The following is a 20,186-nucleotide window of genomic DNA, read 5'->3' on the forward strand; positions in this document are numbered from 1 at the left end:
ATAATTAATGAGGCCATGCCAGCTTCTGACTGATGTTAAAGTAACGATCATTAAACACCTGCAGGGGTGGTCAACCTCGCACTCTGCACTGTGTGTGACAGTAGCGTGTGTGTGTGTGAGAGAGAAAGTGTGTATGTGAGCAGTTAGAGAGTGTGTGTGTGTGTGTGTGTGTGTGTGTGTGTGTGTGTGTGTGTGTGTGTGTGTGTGTGTGAGAGAGAGAGAAAGTGTGTATGTGAGCAGTTAGAAAGTGTGTGTGTGTGTGTGTTTGTGTGTGAGAGAGAAAGTGTGTATGTGAGCAGTTAGAGAGTGTGTGTGTGTGTGTGTGAGAGAGAGAAAGTGTGTATGTGAGCAGTTAGAGAGAGTGTGTGTGTGTGTGTGTGAGAGAGAGAAAGTGTGTATGTGAGCAGTTAGAGAGAGTGTGTGTGTGTGTGTGTGTGTGTGTGTGTGTGTGTGTGTGTGTGTGTGTGTGTGTGTGTGTGTGTGTGTGTGTGTGTGTGTGTGTGTGAGACAGAGCGTGTGTGTGTGAATAGAGAAATATGGCGTAGTAGATTGGACATATGCTGAAGTGCTGTTTAGCTTACTGAGAGACAGCTGGTCAAGGCTCCATAAGGCAGACAGACTCACTCTGTAGGACAGAGCAATGGAGCCCCAACGACCAACTCACAGAGAGAACTACCCCATTTATAGAACACTCCTGTGGACCCAGGAAAAAGGGGAGGACACCTTGTCAAATGCGAGGTATGTGTCGTATATACAGTCTGAATGTATATACAGTACCATGAATACACACAATACACACACACAACATCACATGAACGAGACACCATGAAGAAGATTTTGGCACCTGGGTGAATGGTTAAAGGGCGTTACGATGATTATTTTTCCACTAACTGTTTTCATTGGACGAGATGGCTCAACCCAGTATGACCAATAAAGAGAAGGCGCTAGTATGATTGGTTAGTGAGGTGCTCGTGTCCCGATTGGCCCGTCTGACAGCGTGGAAGAACAAGCGTTGAAATCTTCTGTCCTCTCTTCTTCCGGGAACAGCCTGATCAGAATGTTCCGTTTCTGTGGTTGCCGTGACGACCGGTCTGGACAGGAGGTGTGTGTGTGTGTGTGTGTGTGTGTGTGTGTGTGACGCAGTCACAGTGCGGACTTCTCATGCGATAAACAACACGTGTACATCCGCCAGCTGTCTGTTGTTGCCTGCTCATATACATGCTGTTGTCTACTCATATACATGCTGTTGTCTACTCATATACATGATGTTGTCTACTCATATACATGCTGTTGTCTACTCATATACATGCCTTTAACCTCAGAAAATAATCTCAATTTCCAAGAAAATACAGTTCTGTTCTTCACTTCACAACCTGGACATTATAAATATATTTAGTAGCACATTGTGAAAAACTTGTTCCAACCAGTCATCCTGATAAACAACATCATTCTTGTAAAACACATCTCTATAAGACAATTTCTAATCTTATTAGCATAGCCCTTTTTAAGAAACTCAATTGTCACAGAGTGCTTAAGTGGTAAGGAAAAACTCCTAAAGGAGAAAGAAACCTGAAGAGGAACCAGACAGACCCGAGAAGAGCTCATCTTCTTCAGTCTGACCATTGTTTCACACTAACACTCTGATAAAGCATGATGAAAGCCACGGTATGTGCTGTGTTAGAAGTAGTCCCTATGCTATTGCATAACACACGGTATGTGCTGTGTTAGAAGTAGTCCCTATGCTATTGCATAACACACGGTATGTGCTGTGTTAGAAGTAGTCCCTATGCTATTGCATAACACACGGTATGTGCTGTGCTAGAAGTAGTCCCTATGCTATTGCATAACACACGGTATGTGCTGTGTTAGAAGTAGTCCCTATGCTATTGCATAACACACGGTATGTGCTGTGTTAGAAGTAGTCCCTATGCTATTGCATAACACACGGTATGTGCTGTGTTAGAAGTAGTCCCTATACTATTGCATACCACACGGTATGTGCTGTGTTAGAAGTAGTCAATATGCTATTGCATAACACATGGTATGTGCTGTGTTAGAAGTAGTCCCTATGCTATTGCATAACACACGGTATGTGCTGTGTTAGAAGTAGTCCCTATGCTATTGCATAACACACGGTATGTGCTGTGTTAGAAGTAGTCCCTATGCTATTGCATAACACACGGTATGTGCTGTGTTAGAAGTAGTCCCTATGCTATTGCATAACGCACGGTATGTGCTGTGTTAGAAGTAGTCCCTATGCTATTGCATAACACACGGTATGTGCTGTGTTAGAAGTAGTCCCTATGCTATTGCATAACACATGGTATGTGCTGTGTTAGAAGTAGTCCCTATACTCTTGCATAACACACGGTATGTGCTGTGTTAGTAGTCCCTATGCTATTGCATAACACACGGTATTTTTCCACTCTACGGATGGAGGGCAGCGCTGTCGAGTGGCTTTGTCACTTTGTGGGTTTAGAGTGGAGCGGATGACTCAATCAGGCTCGGCTGAGTGGAGAGACACTGATCTGACCCTACACTCTATACACTCAGTCAGTCAGTCAGACACACACACAGATGGGAGGCCTAATGCCACTTAATCAAGCGAAACAGGTTATAACACCATTCCCAAGAGCAGGGGTGTTCAACTCCCACCCTACGAGGTGCAGAGCTGGCTGGTGTTCTGATCTGCCTGATCATTAATTGCACCCAATCAGTCCCTGCTTAGAGGGCAACAATGGAACAAGGCAGTGGAACTGGCTTCGAGGTCCAGAGTTGAGTTTGACGGCCCCAGAGGATGACTAAGACTAGGAGACACAGCTATTTGTATGTGACAAATAAAATTGGATTTGATTTGGTTTGACTAGAGAGCAGAACAGAAGACTCATCAACGCTACCAGTTTACCATCACTTTAATATGGACAGAACAGCTATCTATAATATCAAACGTCTCTACTGTACCTGTTCATAAAGACTGAGATCTAAGGAAGCTATTTATGTGCAATGGCTACACTTCATCTGGCATGTCAAACAGCAGAGAGCCCAGGTCCTGAAAATGCAACATTTACAGTTGAAGTTTACATACACTTAGGTTGGAGTCATTAAAACTAGTTTTTCAACCACTCCACAAATTTCTTGTTAACAAACTACAGTTTTGGCAAGTCGGTGAGGACATTTACTTTGTGCATGACAAGTAATTTTTCCAACAATTGTTTACAGACAGATTATTTCACTTATAATTCACTGTATCACAATTCTAGTGGGTCAGAAGTGTAAATATACTAAATTGACTGTGCCTTTTAAACAGCTTGGAAAATTCCAGAAAAAGATGTCATGGCTTTAGAAGATTCTGATAGACTAATTTACATAATTTGAGTCAATTGGAGATGTACCTTTGGATGTATTTCAAGCCCTACCTTCAAACTCAGTGCCTCTTTGCTTGACATCATGGGAAAATCAAAAGAAATCAGCCAAGACCTCAGGAAAATTGTAGACCCCCACAAGTCTGGTTCATGCTTGGGAGCAATTTCCAAATACCTGAAGGTACCACGTTCATCTGTACAAACAATAGTACGCAAGTATAAACACCATGGGACCACGCAGCCGTCATACCACTCAGGAAGGAGACGAGTTCTGTCTCCTAGAGATGAACGTACTTTGGTGCGAAAAGTGCAAATCAATCCCAGAACAACAGCAAAGGACCTTGTGAAGATGCTGGAGGAAACAGGTATCTATATCCACAGTAAAACGAGTCCTATATCGACATAACCTGAAAGGCTACTCAGCAAGGAAGAAGCCACTGCTACAAAACCGCCATAAAAAAGCCAGACTACGGTTTCCAAATGCACATGGGGACAAAGATCGTACATTTTGTAGAAATGTTCTCTGGTCTGATGAAACAAAAATAGAACTGTTTGGCCATAATGACCATCGTTATGTTTGGAGGAAAAAGGGGGAGGCTTGCAAGCCAAAGAACACCATCCCAACTGTGAAGCACAGGGTTGGCAGTATCATGTTGTGGGGGTGCTTTGCTGCAGGAGGGACTGGTGCTCTTCACAAAATAGATGGCTGCATGAGGCAGGAAAATTATGTGGATATATTGAAGCAACATCTCAAGACATCAGTCAGGAAGTTAAAGTTTGGTCGCAAATGGGTCTTCCAAATGGACAATGACCCCAAGCATACTTCCAAAGTTGTGGCAAAATGGCTTCAGGACAACAAAGTCAAGGTCTTGGAGTGGCCATCACAAAGCCCTAACCTCAATCCTATAGAACATTTGTGGGCAGAACTGAAAAAGCGTGTGCGAGCAAGGAGGCCTACAAACCTGACTCAGTTACACCAGCTCTGTCAGGAGGAATGGGCCAAAATTCACCCAACTTATAGTGGGAAGGCGACATGAAAAGTTTGACCCAAGTTAAACAATTTAAAGGCAATGCTACCAAATACTAATTGAGTGTATGTAAACTTCTGAACCACTGGGAATGTGATGAAAGAAATAAAAGCTGAAATAAATAATTCTCTCGACTATTTTTCTGACATTTCACATTCTTAAAATAAAGTAGTGATCCTAACTGACCTAAGATAGGGAATTTTTACTAGGATTAAATGTCAGGAATTGTAAACTTCCGACTTCAACTGTATCAGAAAGAGGAAGCTCCAGTATTGGGGCTATACAGCTGGCAGGCTGTGCTGTGTACTCTGGGCTGTATAGCTTTAGGGAGCCTCTGTATGCCGCCTGGGCTGAGCTGGGCTGGGGCTCTATCGTAAGCGCTAGCTAGCTAGCTGGCTCTAATTGAATGCTCATTGGGGTAATTGAGCCTCTCACAGCTCTCCGACTCCTCATGCTGAAGACTGGGACCAGATGTCACTGAGCTGTCTCACATCTACTGCCAATCACGTACGGTTGCCCAGCGACAGATGGACGGCCAAAAGGATTCCGGAATGCAGCCGCGATTTCGCTTCCAGTTCCAAGTCCCTGAGCGTTTCTGTAGGTGTGTGTGTGTGTGTGTGTGTGTGTGTGTGTGTGTGTGTGTGTATGAGAGAGAGTTCTAACAGCCATTCACTGAGGTAAAAGATCCTCAGAGCCCATCCTCACTCAACTACACCACATCAACCAACATTACGGTCTCTTAAAAATGTCCCCGTGTCCAGAACGCTCAACGCACCTACTTTGCAAGACACAGATACACATTTTAAAAACTTGAGCCAATGAGCTTACTACTTTAGGAATACATTATTTCTGCCCTGCAACAACCAGTTCCTGAAATCCGTCGAGTTTTGCACTACTTATTAGAATGTATTTTTTCCTTCAGCGGTGCTGGCAATTACAGTACCGATAGCTGCTATAAATATTCCCCCTCTGCTTCTCTCTGTCAGCCAGCTAAACAGTCTACAATTAGGAGCTGACAGCTTACTGAGCACCCAAGTAGAGGGAGAGAGCGAGAAAGAGAGAGAGAGGGAGGGAGAAAGAGAGAGAGAGAGAGGGAGGGAGAAAGAGAGAGAGAGGGAGGGAGAAAGAGAGGGTGGAAGTGAGGCGGCAAGAGGGAGAAAGGCAGGGCGTAGGAGGACGGGAGAAAGAGGGGGGGGGGGGGTGAGGCGGCAAGAGGGAGAAAGGCAGGGCGTAGGAGGACGGGAGAAAGAGGGGGGGGGGGGTGACAGGGTGGGGGATTCAGAGAAAGCAATTGAAGGAAGGAAGGAGAGGAGATACAGAGACAAAGGAGCGGGACAAAGAGGATAATGGATGGAGAGAGATAGGTGGGAGTGTGTGTAGGAAAACATGCAGAGGAAAAGACAAAGGTGACCAACAGGGGGAAACAGTGAGCAGAGCTCCTCTCTCATCTCTCTCTATTTTCCTTCTGTGTTGCCTTAGTGCCGGACTAAACATCCCTCCTTTGAGGCCTGGTACACTCTTCTGTCCTGATGGATAACAGACTCAAGATAAATCTGAACAACAGCGACATCTTAGAAAACTAGTTGCTGCATAGTTTCTAGAATATTACTCAGTGTGTGTGTGTGTGTGTGTGTGTGTGTGTGTGTGTGTGTGTGTGTGTACATCTACTGGACTCACCTGCCATCTGTTGGATACCACTGAAGGCTCCAAGGTTACTGGAGGAGGTGGCCTGCTGGAGCAACTGAGGGAGAAAGAGAGAGATAGATAGATAGATAGATAGAGAGAGAGAGAGAGAGAGAGAGATAGGAAAATAATAACAGAGTGAGGAGGAATGATTGGAAATACAAACAGTGATCATGATCTTGGTAGCATTACTGCATGTGAGCTATAGGCTATATAAACATTGAATATGACATCTACTACTGTTAATCTAACCACTAAGTCCCTGAGACATGTACAATTTCAGAATAGAACACAGAGTAACTGTCACAAAAAACCTCAAAGGCTTATGTACATTTACTGCAGTACATATACACCCAGTACACCCATTTACACTTTTACAGTTTCAGGAAAGATCCTAGCTGTGATGAAGGGGACTCAAGGAAGAGTAGACTGGTCTGTTTCAGAGAATTTGGGGACAGAAGGTTTCAGAGTGAAAGAGGAAGAGGGTCAGTTCTGAAAGAGGCTACCGAAGGAAGGGGGTCCTAAGAATGAGTTGAGAGGGGGGTTCTGAAATACTATAAAGTACTGAAGAAGGGAGGGGGAATGAGGCTTCTGAACACCACGTGCCAATCTGTCAACCAATCACCACTGTGACCCAATAGGACGATGGTTTTAGACATGGGAAAGACCTCTTATTGGATCGCACCAGCGATTGGCCCCGCCCATTGAACCTTGATCCCTATGATTCAAAGGCCTCATTTCCCTGTCACGGCTATACCCCCTGAGAGAGGGAGAAGGAGGGGGGAGTGGACTCTTAAGGGAGAGGAGAGGGGGAAAGGGGTAGGAAGCAGGGTATGACTCTCTGGGGGTGTGGACGTGGGGGTGGGGGGGGGTCAGCGGTTGGCGACGGCAGGGAGGGTAGTGGGGGGCAGGGAGGGTGGCACTGACTGCGGCGGCGACGGATGCGTTGGCTGCGGGGCTGCAGTAAGGGGTGGGCGACGAGGCGTGTCCTCTTACAGCCAGATACTGCGGGGTGAGGCCGCCCAGCCCTGTCAGACTCCCCCAGGTGGTGGCGTTGTTGAGCTGCTGCATCTGCTGAGCCAGCTGCTGCTGCAGGCGCCGCTGCTCCTTGTCCTTCTGCGTGTCGGCAAACTTCACCACGATGGGAGACGAGCAGCCCTGAGGGAGGGATGGAGGAGGGAGGGTGGGGGAGAAGGGGGAGACAGGGTTCAGTATTGCACAAGGAATTTTCTAAATTCATATTCAAAATATACAAAATTTGATTGGTTTCACAAGGAATTGGTTACAAACTAACCCTACCACAACATAGGTACAATGCACGCTGACACACACGTAACACGACACTAACAAGTACACAACTAAGGGGAAGGGACTAGCTTCCCATAAGGGCCAGTTATCTTACAGTCCACAATGGGTTTATTTCCACAGAAAGCGATTTCCTGAGTTCTAAAAGTATTTCATCATCTCACGGAGAGTGGGAGTGGGGAAAAGAAAGAGCGAGATGAAGAGGGACGTGGAGACGGAGGTAGAGAGAGAGAACAGAGATGGTCAGAGGGACAGGGAGACGGAGGTAGAGAGAGGGAACAGAGATGGTCAGAGGGACGGGGAGACGGAGGTAGAGAGAGAGAACAGAGATGGTCAGAGGGACGGGGAGACGGAGGTAGAGAGAGAGAACAGAGATGGTCAGAGGGACGGGGAGACGGAGGTAGAGAGAGAGAGAGAACAGAGATGGTCAGAGGGACGGGGAGACGGAGGTAGAGAGAGAGAACAGAGATGGTCAGAGGGACGTGGAGACGGAGGTAGAGAGACAACAGAGATGGTCAGAGGGACGGGGAGACGGAGGTAGAGAGAGAACAGAGATGGTCAGAGGGACGGGGAGACGGAGGTAGAGAGGTGAGAGAAAGAGATTTCGAGAGCTTAGAGAGAAAATGAGAGAATCAGAGCATTTGTGTCCGTAAATGAGGTACATGTGTTTCTGTATGTGTGTGTGTGTCCTCTACATGTGTGTGTTTGTGTCTTTGCTGGTGACAGTACTGTTTGAGTCTGAATAATCGATAACAGCTTGGATAAGGAAAAATAATTTGGTACTGGTAAATAGTCTGGTCATTGTTATTTTATTGTGTTACTTTTTATTAAATGTTTTACTTTGTCTATTTAGTAAATATTTTCTTAACTCTTTCTTGAACTGCATTGTTGGTTAAGGGCTTGTAAGTAAGCATTTCACGGTATGGTCTACACCTGTTGTATTTGGCGCAGGTGACAAATAACATTTGATTTAAAAAAGTAAAAATAACTCGCACACACACACACACACACACACACACACACTCGCTAAACTGTGAGCTGTAACAAAAAAGACACAGCAGAGGACACTAAACCACAGACATTATAATCTATCATATCACACCAGTACATTACTCAAAGCCTAACTGGGGGGGAAAACCTGCTCAAACACACACAATCTGCCACGGGAGAATAAAACGCTTTTAATTGAGACATTTAGTTGGAGGCGAGTTTTCAGACTCAGTTAGGGAGTTTGTGACGGGGTTTGGCTCATACTGTGTTCGCCATCCTAACCAGATGGCATATATATATCACCTCTCTATCATACTATAGGGCTGGCCTGTGTGTCTGTGTGTCTGTCTGAGTGACTGTCTGAGTGTGGGTGTGTGTGTCTCTCACTGTGTGTTCATCTCTGAGGGTTTGACTGTATCTATCAGCCGATGAACATGTCTCTTTAGCTGAAGGCAGCTCAGCCATATTTACTCCCTCTCTCCAGCACTTATTTCCTCCCTTCATTCTGACGAGCAGACGAGAGATAAAGAAAGGAGAAAATTGCATTCGGAGGAGAGTCAGTCAGGGGCCTCTTGTGTTAGAGCGTATTCCCCCTGGAGACGGGGCTCTCTCTCTCTCCCTCTGCTAAATATCTCATTACTCCAGCTGACACCCAGCAGGCCTGGAAAACACGGCCCAGACTGAGAGGCTGATCCTGGGAGTGGGTGGAGGGGCAGGGGCCATAGAGCTCCAGAGACTGATACTCGAGTGATTTGGGCTAAGGGGGGATTTCTGACCTGAGTTAAGAATGCGTAAATAGAACATAATTCCCTTTTGATGCACTTCTCTCTCATTGCATATTCTGACCTTGAACTTGAGCATGAGAACAGCATGCTACTCACACGCTATTCGTTTGGGGTGGAGATGACATGAAGTTGTGGTGGAGGTGTGTCTGCAGATACGCCGTAGTCTGACCTCGACTTAATTCCCAAATAATTCCACCACTTTCGCACGCAAATAAAGTCTAGTGAACCTACCGGTTCCAAGTGGAAAAAGCATCTACTTTCTTTTTTCCCCGATAGAAATAACACCGTTTTCCATGCACTCGAATTTACAACTTGACCAGAGCTATTGATAAGAGCTATTGATAAGAGCTAGGTAAATGAGTCATACATTTGGATAAGGGTATCGTAAGTATAAATGACACTTGTTGATCCATTTAACCTTATAATCGCGGAAGACAAATGTGAAACCAGTCATACGGCAGAAAATGTAAGCATATCAACACATAACTTCCCCACAGTAAAGTTTATGAAAGGCTGAGCCTTTTAACTTGTAGGGATGGGCACTTTCGAATATCTTAATTATAGGCTACCCCGACTTTCTCTATTTCCATCATGTTAAACATTATCCACTGTCAATGTTGACTGCCAGTAGACATAATAACCACACATATTCAACTATTGTTAGTTCCCTTCAGTTGGTATAGCCGACATTATCATTCCATTTAATGACATTGTTTTGTTTACCTTCATTTGCTTCCTCTGCCAATGCCGTCACGGCCCTGTGGTTGTTGCTGAGGCTCATTAGTACCAGTTATAATATATTTGAAAAAATACATGTATGCTAATTAAATGGTTATATGGAGTGGAGCGCAGACCAAGCCGTAACAGTTTGAACCCAACACATACTTGTCCGTGTCATCCCATAACCTGGTCTCAGAGCATTTCATATTATTCTGAAGGTAAATCCTTTTGGTATGATATGTTACGTTTCGTATGGTATGTATTCATTTGTGGATGTCCATCACCTGTTTCGTATGATACTGTATGTTACGAATGACATGTTACGCATTTGCAAAAGGTAAAATATGTTACACATTTGCGAAAATGTAGTAAATGTTACGATTTTGTGAAATGTATAATATGTTACGAATTCTAGCTAGGTGGCTAACGTAAGCTAGCCGGCTAATGTTAGCTAGGCTAGGGGTTAGGGTTAAGAGTTCGGTTAAAGGGTTAAGGTTAGGGTTTGGGGAAGGGTTAGCTAACATGCTAAATAGCTAATAAAGTAGTAAGTAGTTGAAAAGTTGCTAATTAGCTTAAGTTATCCGTGAAGAGATTTCAACTCGCATCTTTGGGTTGCTAGATGTTCGCGTTATACGTCCGACAAAATACACTACTTTTGTTTTTGTCTTAAGTAACCATATCAAAAAGTTAAATATCATACTAATTTGGGGGTCCCGGATGTACTTTTACTATGTTACGTTTAGTCTATAAGACCAGGCTGCATCCCACAGTTCCATGATTAGTGCAGCAAGGCAATAGACGAGGGTATAGCGTACTATTATACACTATTCTCCCTATTATAATTATATGTACACTAATCTTCCACCATTGCCATGGGTTAAAGAATGTGGCAATTTTCAGAACGAATCAATCCACCGTTTTCTTTCCTTCATGCGTAACTCCAGTATCTCTAAACCTGTTTTTCATGTTTCATAAATACTTTCCCAAACCTAAATTAATCTACAAAGACCAGAGTATTTTTAAATCTACCAATTGGTGCTGAAACTGAGACAAATATGTATATATTGAGATGGCTTTCTTTCACTTATCCCTAATATTTTGAAACTGTTCTCTCAATATATTCTAGCCTGTGAAACAAAATGTGAACTAAAAGGTTCACCGTATTTAAAGGGATGGCTTAAGAGAAATCTACTGAAAACCCTATTGAATATAAACTCCTCAAGACAATATGTTGGCCAGCATGTGGGAGGGTTTTCAGAATGACATTTATTCACTGTGCGTAAGGTAGCCACACCTGCAGAGCGCATTACGAGCCTGAATAAGGTATATCTGAACACCAAATACTGAGAAGTGCATAGGAGTCATACATATATTCTCTCTCTCTCTCTCTCTCTCTCTCTCTCTCTCTCTCTCTCTCTCTCTCTCTCTAAGGGCTTTATTGGCATGGGAAACATAAGTTAACATAGCCAAAGCAAGTGAAGTAGATAATAAACAAAAATGAAATAAACCCTAACCCAACCATAAAGGGCAATGGGTTCTATAACTGATTCAGGTTGTTTTTTTTGCCAGATCCTAATTGTTATGTCAAATTTTATGTTCCTTTGATATCATAGAAGGCCCTTCTTGCCTTGTCTCTCAGCTTGTTTCCAGATTTGTGTAAGTTACCTGTTGCCCTGATGTTTAGGCCAAGGTATGTATAGTTTTTTGTGTGCTCTAGGGCAACGGTGTCGAGATGGAATTTGAATTTGTGGTCCTGGCAACGGGACCTTTTTTGGAACAACATTATTTTTGTCTTACTGAGATTTACTGTCAGGGCCCAGGTCTGACATAATCTGTGCAGAAGATCTAGGTGTTGCTGTAGGCCCTCTTTGGTTGGGGAACAGACGCACCAGATCATCAGAAAAATGTAGACATTTGACTTCAGTTTCTAGTAGTGGGAGACCGGGTGCTGCAGACTGTTCTAGTGCCCTCGCCAATTCTATGATACAGTTGAAGTCGGAAGTTTACATACACTTTAGCCAAATACATTTAAACTCAGTTTTTCACAATTCCTGACATTTAATCCTAGTAAAAATTCCCTGTCTTAAGTCAGTTAGGATCACCACTTTATTTTAAGAATGTGAAATGTCAGAATAATAGTAGAGAGAATTATTTATTTTTTTCATCACATTCCCAGTGGGTCAGAAGTTTACATGCTACCAAATACTAATTGAGTGTATTGCCTTTAAATTGTTTAACTTGGGTCAAACTTTTCACGTAGCCTTCCAAAAGCTTCCCACAATAAGTTGGGTGAATTTTGGCCCATTCCTCCTGACAGAGCTGGTGTAACTGAGTCAGGTTTGTAGGCCTCATTGCTCGCACACGCTTTTTCAGTTCTGCCCACATATTTTCTATAGGGTTGAGGTCAGGGCTTTGTGATGGCCACTCCAATACCTTGATTTTGTAGTCCTGAAGCCATTTTGCCACAACTTTGGAAGTATGCTTGGGGTCATTGTCCATTTGGAAGACACAATTGCGACCAAGCTTTAACTTCCTGACTGATGTCTTGAGATGCTGCTTCAATATATCCACATCATGATGCCATCTATTTTGTGACATGCACCTGTCCCTTCTGCAGCAAAGCACCCCCACAACATGATGCTGCCACCCCTGTGCTTCACGGTTGTGATGGTGTTCTTCGGCTTGCACGCCACCCCCTTTTTCCTCCAAACACAACGATGGTCATTATGGCCAAACAGTTCTATTTTTGTTTCATCAGACCAGAAGACATTTCTCCAAAAAGTACGATCTTTGTCCCCATGTGCAGTTGCAAACCGTAGTCTGGCTTTTTTATGGCGGTTTTGTAGCAGTGGCTTCTTCCTTGCTGAGTGGCGTTTCAGGTTATGTCAATATCGGACTCGTTTTACTGTGGAAATAGATACCTGTACCTGTTTCCTCCAGCATCTTCACAAGGTCCTTTGCTGTTGTTCTGGGATTGATTTGCACTTTTCGCACCATTGTACGTTCATCTCTAGGAGACAGAACACGTCTCCTTCCTGAGCGGTATGACGGCTGCGTGGTCCCATGGTGTTTATACTTGTGTACTATTATTTGTACAGATGTACGTGGTACCTTCAGGCATTTGGAAATTGCTCCCAAGGATGAACCAGACTTATGGACGTCTACAATTTTTTTTCTGAGATCTTTTTCATTTCCCCATGATGTCAAGCAAAGAGGCACTGAGTTTGAAGGTAGGCCTTGAAATACATCCACAGGAACACCTCCAATTGACCCAAAGTATGTCAATAAGCCTATCAGAAGCTTCTAAAGCTTTGACATCATTTTCTGGAATTTTCCAAGCTGTTTAAAGGCACAGTCAACTTAGTGTGTGTAAACTTCGGACCCACTGGAATTGTGAAACAGTGCATCATAAGTTAAATAATCTGTCCGTAAACAATTGTTGGAAAAATGACTTGTGTCATGCACAAAGTAAATGTCCTCACCGACTTGCAAAAACTATAGTTGGTTAACAAGTGGAGTGGTTGAAAAACAAGTTTTAATGACTCCAACCTAAGTGTATGTAAATGTCCGACTTCAACTGTATATATGCTGAAGAGTGTGGGGCTTAAGTTGCATCCCTGTCTCACCCTGTGGGGTGTTTTTTTGCCCAATTTTTGTGTACATGGGTGAATACATGGTCTGTTGTACGGTAATTTGGTAAAAAGCCAATTTGACATTTGCTCAGTACATTGTTTTCACTGAGTAAATGTACAAGTCTGCTGTTAATGATAATGCAGAGAATTTTCCTAAGGTTGCTGTTGACGCATGTCCCATGGTAGTTATTGGGGTCAAATTTGTCTCCACTTTGGATTGGGGTGATCAGTCCTTGGTTCCAAATATTGGGGAAGATGCCAGAGCTAAGGATGATGTTAAAGAGTTTAAGTATAGCCAATTGGAATTTGTGTCCTGTATATTTTATAATTTCATTGAGGATTCCATCAACCCCCCAGGCCATTTTGGGTTGGAGGGTTTGTATTTTGTTCGTTCAATGTCATTAGAGTGGTTTCAATGGGTTCTGGTAGTCTTTAATAGTTGATTTTAAGATTTGTATTTGATCATGTATATGGTTTTGCTGTTTGTTCTGTTATAGAGCCAAAATATTTGAGAAGTGGTTTACTCACACATCTCCGTTTTGGATAGATAACTCTTCGTGTTGTTGTTTGTTTAGTGTTTTCCAATTTCCACAGAAGTGGTTAGTCTATGGAATGTTCAATTACATTGAGCTGGTTTCTGACATGCTGTTCCTTTTTTTCCATAGTGTATTTCTGTATTGTTTTAGTGATTCACCATCGTGAAGGCGTAGGCTCAGGTCTTCTGGATCTCTATGTTTTTGGTTTCTCAGTTTCTCAATTTCTTTCTTAGGGTTTTGCATTCTTCATCAAACCATTTGTCATTGTTGTTAATTTTCTTCTGTTTTCTGTTTATTTATTTTTTGATTTGATAGGGAAGCTGAGAGATCAAATATACTGTTTAGGTTTTCTACTGCCAAGTTTACACCAGTATTACAGTGAAACGTTTTATCCAGGAAGTCGTCGAAAAGGGACTGAATTTTGTTTTTGCCTAATAGTCTTTTGGTAGGTTACCACACTACTTTCCTCCCACCTATATAATTTCTTAATATTATTCAGTTCCTTTGGCTTTGATGCCTCATGATTGAGTATTGCTCTTTTCAAGTAGACTGTGATATTGCTGTGATCTGACAGGGGAGTCAGTGGGCTGACTGTGAACGCTCTGAAAGACTCTGGGTTTAGGTCAGTGATAAAGTAGTCTACAGTACAACTGCCAAGAGATGAACTATAGGTGTACCTCCCATAGGAGCCTACCATTGACTATGTACATACCCAACGTGTGACAGAGCTGCAGGAGTTGTGACCCATTTTTGTTGGTCATGTTGTCGTAGTTGTGCCAAGAGGGGCATATAGGGGAGGGAATGCTGTCACCTCCAGGTAGTTGTTTGTCCCCCTGTGCTGAGGGTGTCAGGTTTTTGTCCAGTTCTGGCATTTAGGTCACCACAGACTAGTACATGTCCCTGGGCCTGGAAATGACTGATTTCCCCCTCCAGGATGGAGAAGCTGTCTTCATTAAAGTATGGGGATTCTAGTGGGGGGATATAGGTAGCACACAGGAAGACATTTTTCTCTATTAAGATAATTTCCTTTTGAATTTCTAGCCAAATGTAAAATGTTCCAGATTGTATTCATTTAATGGAGTGAGTTAGATCTGCTCTATACCACATGAGCATACCCCCTGAGTTCCTTCCCTGTTCACATCTGGTAGTTAGGTGGATGGAACTACCAGCTCTCTGTAACCTAGAGGGCAACCAGTGGGTCCATCTCCTCTATACCATGTTTCTTGTAGGATGACAATGTCTGTATTTCTGATTGATGGCAGATGACCTCAGGCCTTGGATATTCCAGGATGAGATAATGAAGGCTTTGTGTTCCATAACGTATCCAATGTTGTTAGTTGTGTGGTTTTGCCTCAGACCAGTAAGTGTGAGAGAGCCTGCTGAGCATCTGGTACATACCATTGGCTTGGGCTAGTGTAAGAGTGGGAGTTGGGCCTGTTTGCCTGATCACAGCCTGGGCGTATGTGTGACTTTCATGTTGAAGCCCTCTTTGCGGGAGTGGGGGGCATGGGGTGGGCAGGAGGGGCATAGGTCTGATCTGAGGGGGCCTAAATGGGGTATGGGCATGGTTGACTTGTTGAGGTGTTGATTGGTTGGGGTGGGGGTGTGGTGGATGTGGCTGGTGGGGCTGTGGGTCTTCTTGGCGTGGGTCTTCTATGTGTAGGTCCGGGAGGGGGAGGGGGTCCCACAGGTCTGGGAGAGTGTCTCGCTGTTCTGGGCGGAGTGTCTATTGAGCTGTTGCTCCTGTGTGGGGTGTTGGGGCTGCGGTTGAGGTTGAGGGGCGAAGGTGGTGATGCCTTGTATAGGTGGACCTGGTCGTAAAGGCTATTCAAGTCCAGGGTGGAGTTGTTGGGCCAGGTAAACATTTGGTTTTGAGGCAGAGTCACGGAAAATACTTGCGTTTACCCCGCTGCATGGTAGCAGGGTGGAGATAACCACTTGTGCATTGGGGAAAGTAGAAGAAGCTTTTTCATCACTCTCTTGAATCACTCTCTTGAGTGCTGTGGCCACCCCCGCAGAGAAGCTAGCAGAACAGCCCACCTCAGACCCTTACCATAGCCTCGACATCACAGCAGGACAGACAAATTAAGAACCCCAAGCCCAGTGGATCCCACCCCCTCTGAGCACCCCCCCCCCCTGTCAACCACCCTGATATATCCCTCCTGACAATCCCCCCACACCCACTGAGGACATACACAAGCCACAGATTGTACTTCTTATGGACTCAAACGGGAAATATATACAAGAAAATAAGCTATTTATTTTCTCTCTCTTTCCCTCCCTCCCTCCCAATAAAACAGGGCTTAACATTAGTAGGATAAGAGCATCTGCTAAATGACAAAATTTTCTAAGATAAATGTAAAGAAGTAATAAAATTTATGGAAAAATATGTAAATACAATAGATAGATGATAGATAGAATACTCTATAAGTATTCCTGAGTGGCGCAGTGGTCTAAGCCACTGTATCTCAGTGCTAGAGATGTCACTACAGACCCTGGTTCAATCCCGGGCTGTATCACAACCGGCCGTGATCGGGAGTCCCATAGGTGGTGCACAATTGTCCCAACGTCGTCCGGGTTAGGGGAGGGTTTGGCCGGAGTAGGCCGTCATTGTGAAATAAGAATTTGTTCTTAACTGACTTGCAGAGTTAAATGAAGGTTAAATAAGATGATCAAATGTAGCCTTATATGGTCAGTCAGACTTATACATATAAACGGGTTAAGTGACAATGGGGTTTCAGAAGGCCGTGTGTTTTTGTGGTTCTGGATGGCCAGTTAGCTAGCAACAATGACAAGAAGCTACCATTTGGGGAATCGAAGGTGCTAGTTTAACCTTGTTCTTGATACCATGTCTTGTTTTGTAATGATGTACACTATATATACAAAAGTATATGGACACAAATGAGTGGATTCGGCCACTTCAGTCAAACCCGTTGCTGACAGGTGTATAAAATCGAGTGCACAGCCATTCAATCTACATAGTCAAACATTGGCAGTAGAATGGCCTTACTGGGTTTGGCAGATGCCAGGAGAACGCTACCTCCCCCGAATGCATAGTGCCAACTGTTTGGTAGAGGAATAATGGTTTGGGGATGTTTTTCATGGTTAGTTCCAGTGAAGGGAAATCTTAAAGCTAAAGCATACAATGCCATTCTAGATGATTCTGTGCTTCCAACTTTGTGGCAACAGTTTGGGGGAGGCCCTTTCCTGTTTCAACATGACAATGCCCCCGTGCAGAATGATACGTTCAGGTGTCCACATACTTTTGGTAATGTAGTGTATTTGAGAGACAATTGCTCATTGTGCAATATTATAATTTTTTTCAATAAACATTGGAGATTAAATATAGTTTACATATTGTCAACAGTCTAAGCCAACCGTCTGTTTTGCCCCATAGTTGCGCATGCGTCCGTTTTGTTACTAAACAACCAACCCGTCATAGGACTATGAGCTTGTTAGTTTTAATGGGCTGGTGGTAAATGGCAGACACAGAGACGGCAGTTTCTCTGCTATACCTCCCTCACTGTGTCAATCTCTCCATCCCTCCATCCCATTAACTTGTCTTGTTTGTCCAGTCTCCAAACATACACAGCTGTGTTTCCTCACTCACACTCCACTTGCTGTGTTGTGTGTAGCCTCGGTCTCTAGAAGTCCTACTATTAGCCAGGGCCGGCCCTAGCTTTTTGGGGGCCCTGAGCGAGATTTGGTTGTGAGAAACATTTACATTTTAAAGTACATTTTCAGCATGGGGAGTAGAGAAAATGTTGCAGCTTTATAACAAATGTCATGCAATTCTACACATTTTGCCATGGGGCAGAGAGCCCTTTCTTAGTCATTGTACAGCTCATTTCCTGCAATTCTAGCCGTTTTACATGGGATGGAGAGAAAATGTGGCAGTTTTAAAGCAAATTTCCGGCACAAACAAAACTTGCAACTTGTATATTCTACTATTCTACTATTAATTGCAACTTGTATATTCTACTATTCTAACTCTCAACAGTAAGATGAGACCCCCGACTGAGTCCCCCCCCCCAAAAAAATGTTGCTTACTTAGGTCACTTATACCTGGAGCCGGCCCTGATATTAGCCAGAGCAGAGAGAACAGCCCTCTAACCACTCAAACAGCCTGTATAGGCAGGATGAATATTATACACACAGCCACAAACCATCAGGCTTTACAGAGCACCGTGAGTAACACAAATACAATCACATTAGTCTGCCCTACTTCTCTCTGCCGGGAACAGTCAACATCCGCCTCTGTCTCTCTCTCTCTCTCTCTCTCTCTGTGTCTCTCTCCTGGGTGTGTGTGTGTGCGCATGCGTGAACGTGTGTGTGTGCGTACGTGGGTTTGTAAATGAATGTGCTCTCTCGTAAATGACCTGTCCTGTTCATATCCACTTTCATAATGCCCTGACATTTATAAAGTACGTGTGTGTGTGTGTGTGTGTTTGTGTGTGTGTGTGTGTGTGTGTGTGTGTGTCCTGAATGCCAGAGTATAATGAGAATGGATACGACAGTGACAAGGCCATTAGTGAAAGGCAAAGTCACACAAAGACACATACAACTGCACACACACAGACACACAGGCTCACAATCTAAAACAGTGGGGGACGATAGAGCCAAGACAATAACCAAACTCTATTTACCAATCCTCATTCGGACCCAAAGTAATTACTTTTAAATTGCAAACTGGGGACATTACAAAAAACGGTGCAGCAATTTGGGTCCTGAGCTAGTCAGCAGCATGTTTTTCACATGGAATTGAAGCTTTTTTCCCATTGTCATTGTCCGTGTGAAAAAGCGGAGGATATTGGGAAAGTTAACTGGGTCATGGTACAGAAGGTTATGATGGTATAAATAGGGAACACTGATTAAGAGCAACATGGGGGGTAAACACACAAACTGCAACACAAAGTCATACACACACACACACACACCGCACAACACACACACACACGTCTGACCATGGCCCTGTAATTCTCCTGCAATCACATCCCTGTCATCTCCTACTGTCAAAAACCCTACAAACTGACAAGGACACCACAACCCACACAGACACACTCCCAATGGAGAGGTCATAGGGTCACTGATGGGGGTCCTGTCTAAATGTGGGCGTCTATAATGCTGCCTGTCTCATCTCTTCTCTTTCTGAGGAGTGTGACATCCTTAACAGAGCCAGTCAGGCTGATCAGTGTGATCTGGGGTCCTTGCTTATGTTACCTTGTCTGTTTTGACACTTTTTTCCCAAAATCCTTTATGTTATTTCTTTTTCTGGGAAGAATGACTGCTGTGACTGAGAGAGTTTTGAAAGTGACTTTTCTTCTTTGTCCTACTTTGACATATTTGGCCAAAGGATGACGAGCATGTGACAGCATCCGACAGATTCTATCACACAGAGATGGAGAGAGAGAGGGAGAGAGAGAGATGGAGATGGAGAGAGAGATTGAGCGAGTGATAGAGAGCAATATAGAGAGAGACGGAGAGAGAGATTGAGAGAGTGATAGAGAGCTATAGAAAGAGAGAGATGACGAGAGACGAGGAGAGAGAGAAAGATTGAGATTGAGAGAGAGATGGAGAGAGAGAGCTGAAGAGAGATGAAGAGAGGAAATTGAAGAGAAAGGGCGAGGGTACAGTACCTCCATAGTCTGAGACTGGTGCATGGCTTTGATTGCATTCTGTGCCATAGCCCTGGTAGAAAACGTGACAAACGCACATCCTGTAGGGACGGAGGGAGGGAGGGAGGGGAGGGATGGAGAGATGGTGGGAGGGAGGGAGGGAGGCCGGGAGGAGGGAGGGGACAATGGGATAGAGGGAGAGGAGAAGGAACGGGAGGAGGAAGAGGAGGAGACAAGAAAAACAAAACAAGACAAAAGGGTTGGACACGTCGTTGTTATAAACCCAAAACAGAGATTGTACAGAGAACTAAACAAGCAGACAACAGTGTTTTCAGGTTGCTAAGGAACAACAGCCAAAGAGCACAGCTAGCGCCATGACGACCACACCCAACCCCATCCAAAATAGGCCAGCTCCAATCAGAATCAATCAGAGTTTTTGATTGGCAGGTTGTGGTGCGCCAATGGGGATGGCTGTTGATGACTTGAGCATTGAGATGAGATGGGGTGGTTGAAGCTCCCTCCCTCCCTAC

The 20,186-nt window shown here is 44.1% G+C and overlaps 1 protein-coding gene across 20 annotated transcripts in view; it reads right to left on the reverse strand.

The window, feature by feature from the left end:
* The window catches only part of LOC109896717 (CUGBP Elav-like family member 2), a 137,546-nt gene that overhangs the window by 18,181 nt on the left and 99,179 nt on the right, over positions 1–20,186 (reverse strand). For 10 of the 20 annotated variants that reach the window (XM_031831729.1, XM_031831731.1, XM_031831727.1 and 7 more), the window contains 3 exons: positions 19,678–19,757; positions 7,001–7,231; positions 6,068–6,131 (listed from right to left, as the gene is read on the reverse strand). In XM_031831729.1, coding sequence (XP_031687589.1) covers positions 6,068–6,131; positions 7,001–7,231; positions 19,678–19,757 — 375 coding nt within the window. The remainder of the gene's footprint in view (positions 1–6,067; positions 6,132–7,000; positions 7,232–19,677; positions 19,758–20,186) is intronic. The other 10 variants (XM_031831732.1, XM_031831745.1, XM_031831733.1 and 7 more) reach the window with 1 other exon arrangement.

The sequence above is a fragment of the Oncorhynchus kisutch genome, linkage group LG9, assembly GCF_002021735.2.
Source record: "Oncorhynchus kisutch isolate 150728-3 linkage group LG9, Okis_V2, whole genome shotgun sequence".
Taxonomy (NCBI): domain Eukaryota; kingdom Metazoa; phylum Chordata; class Actinopteri; order Salmoniformes; family Salmonidae; genus Oncorhynchus; species Oncorhynchus kisutch.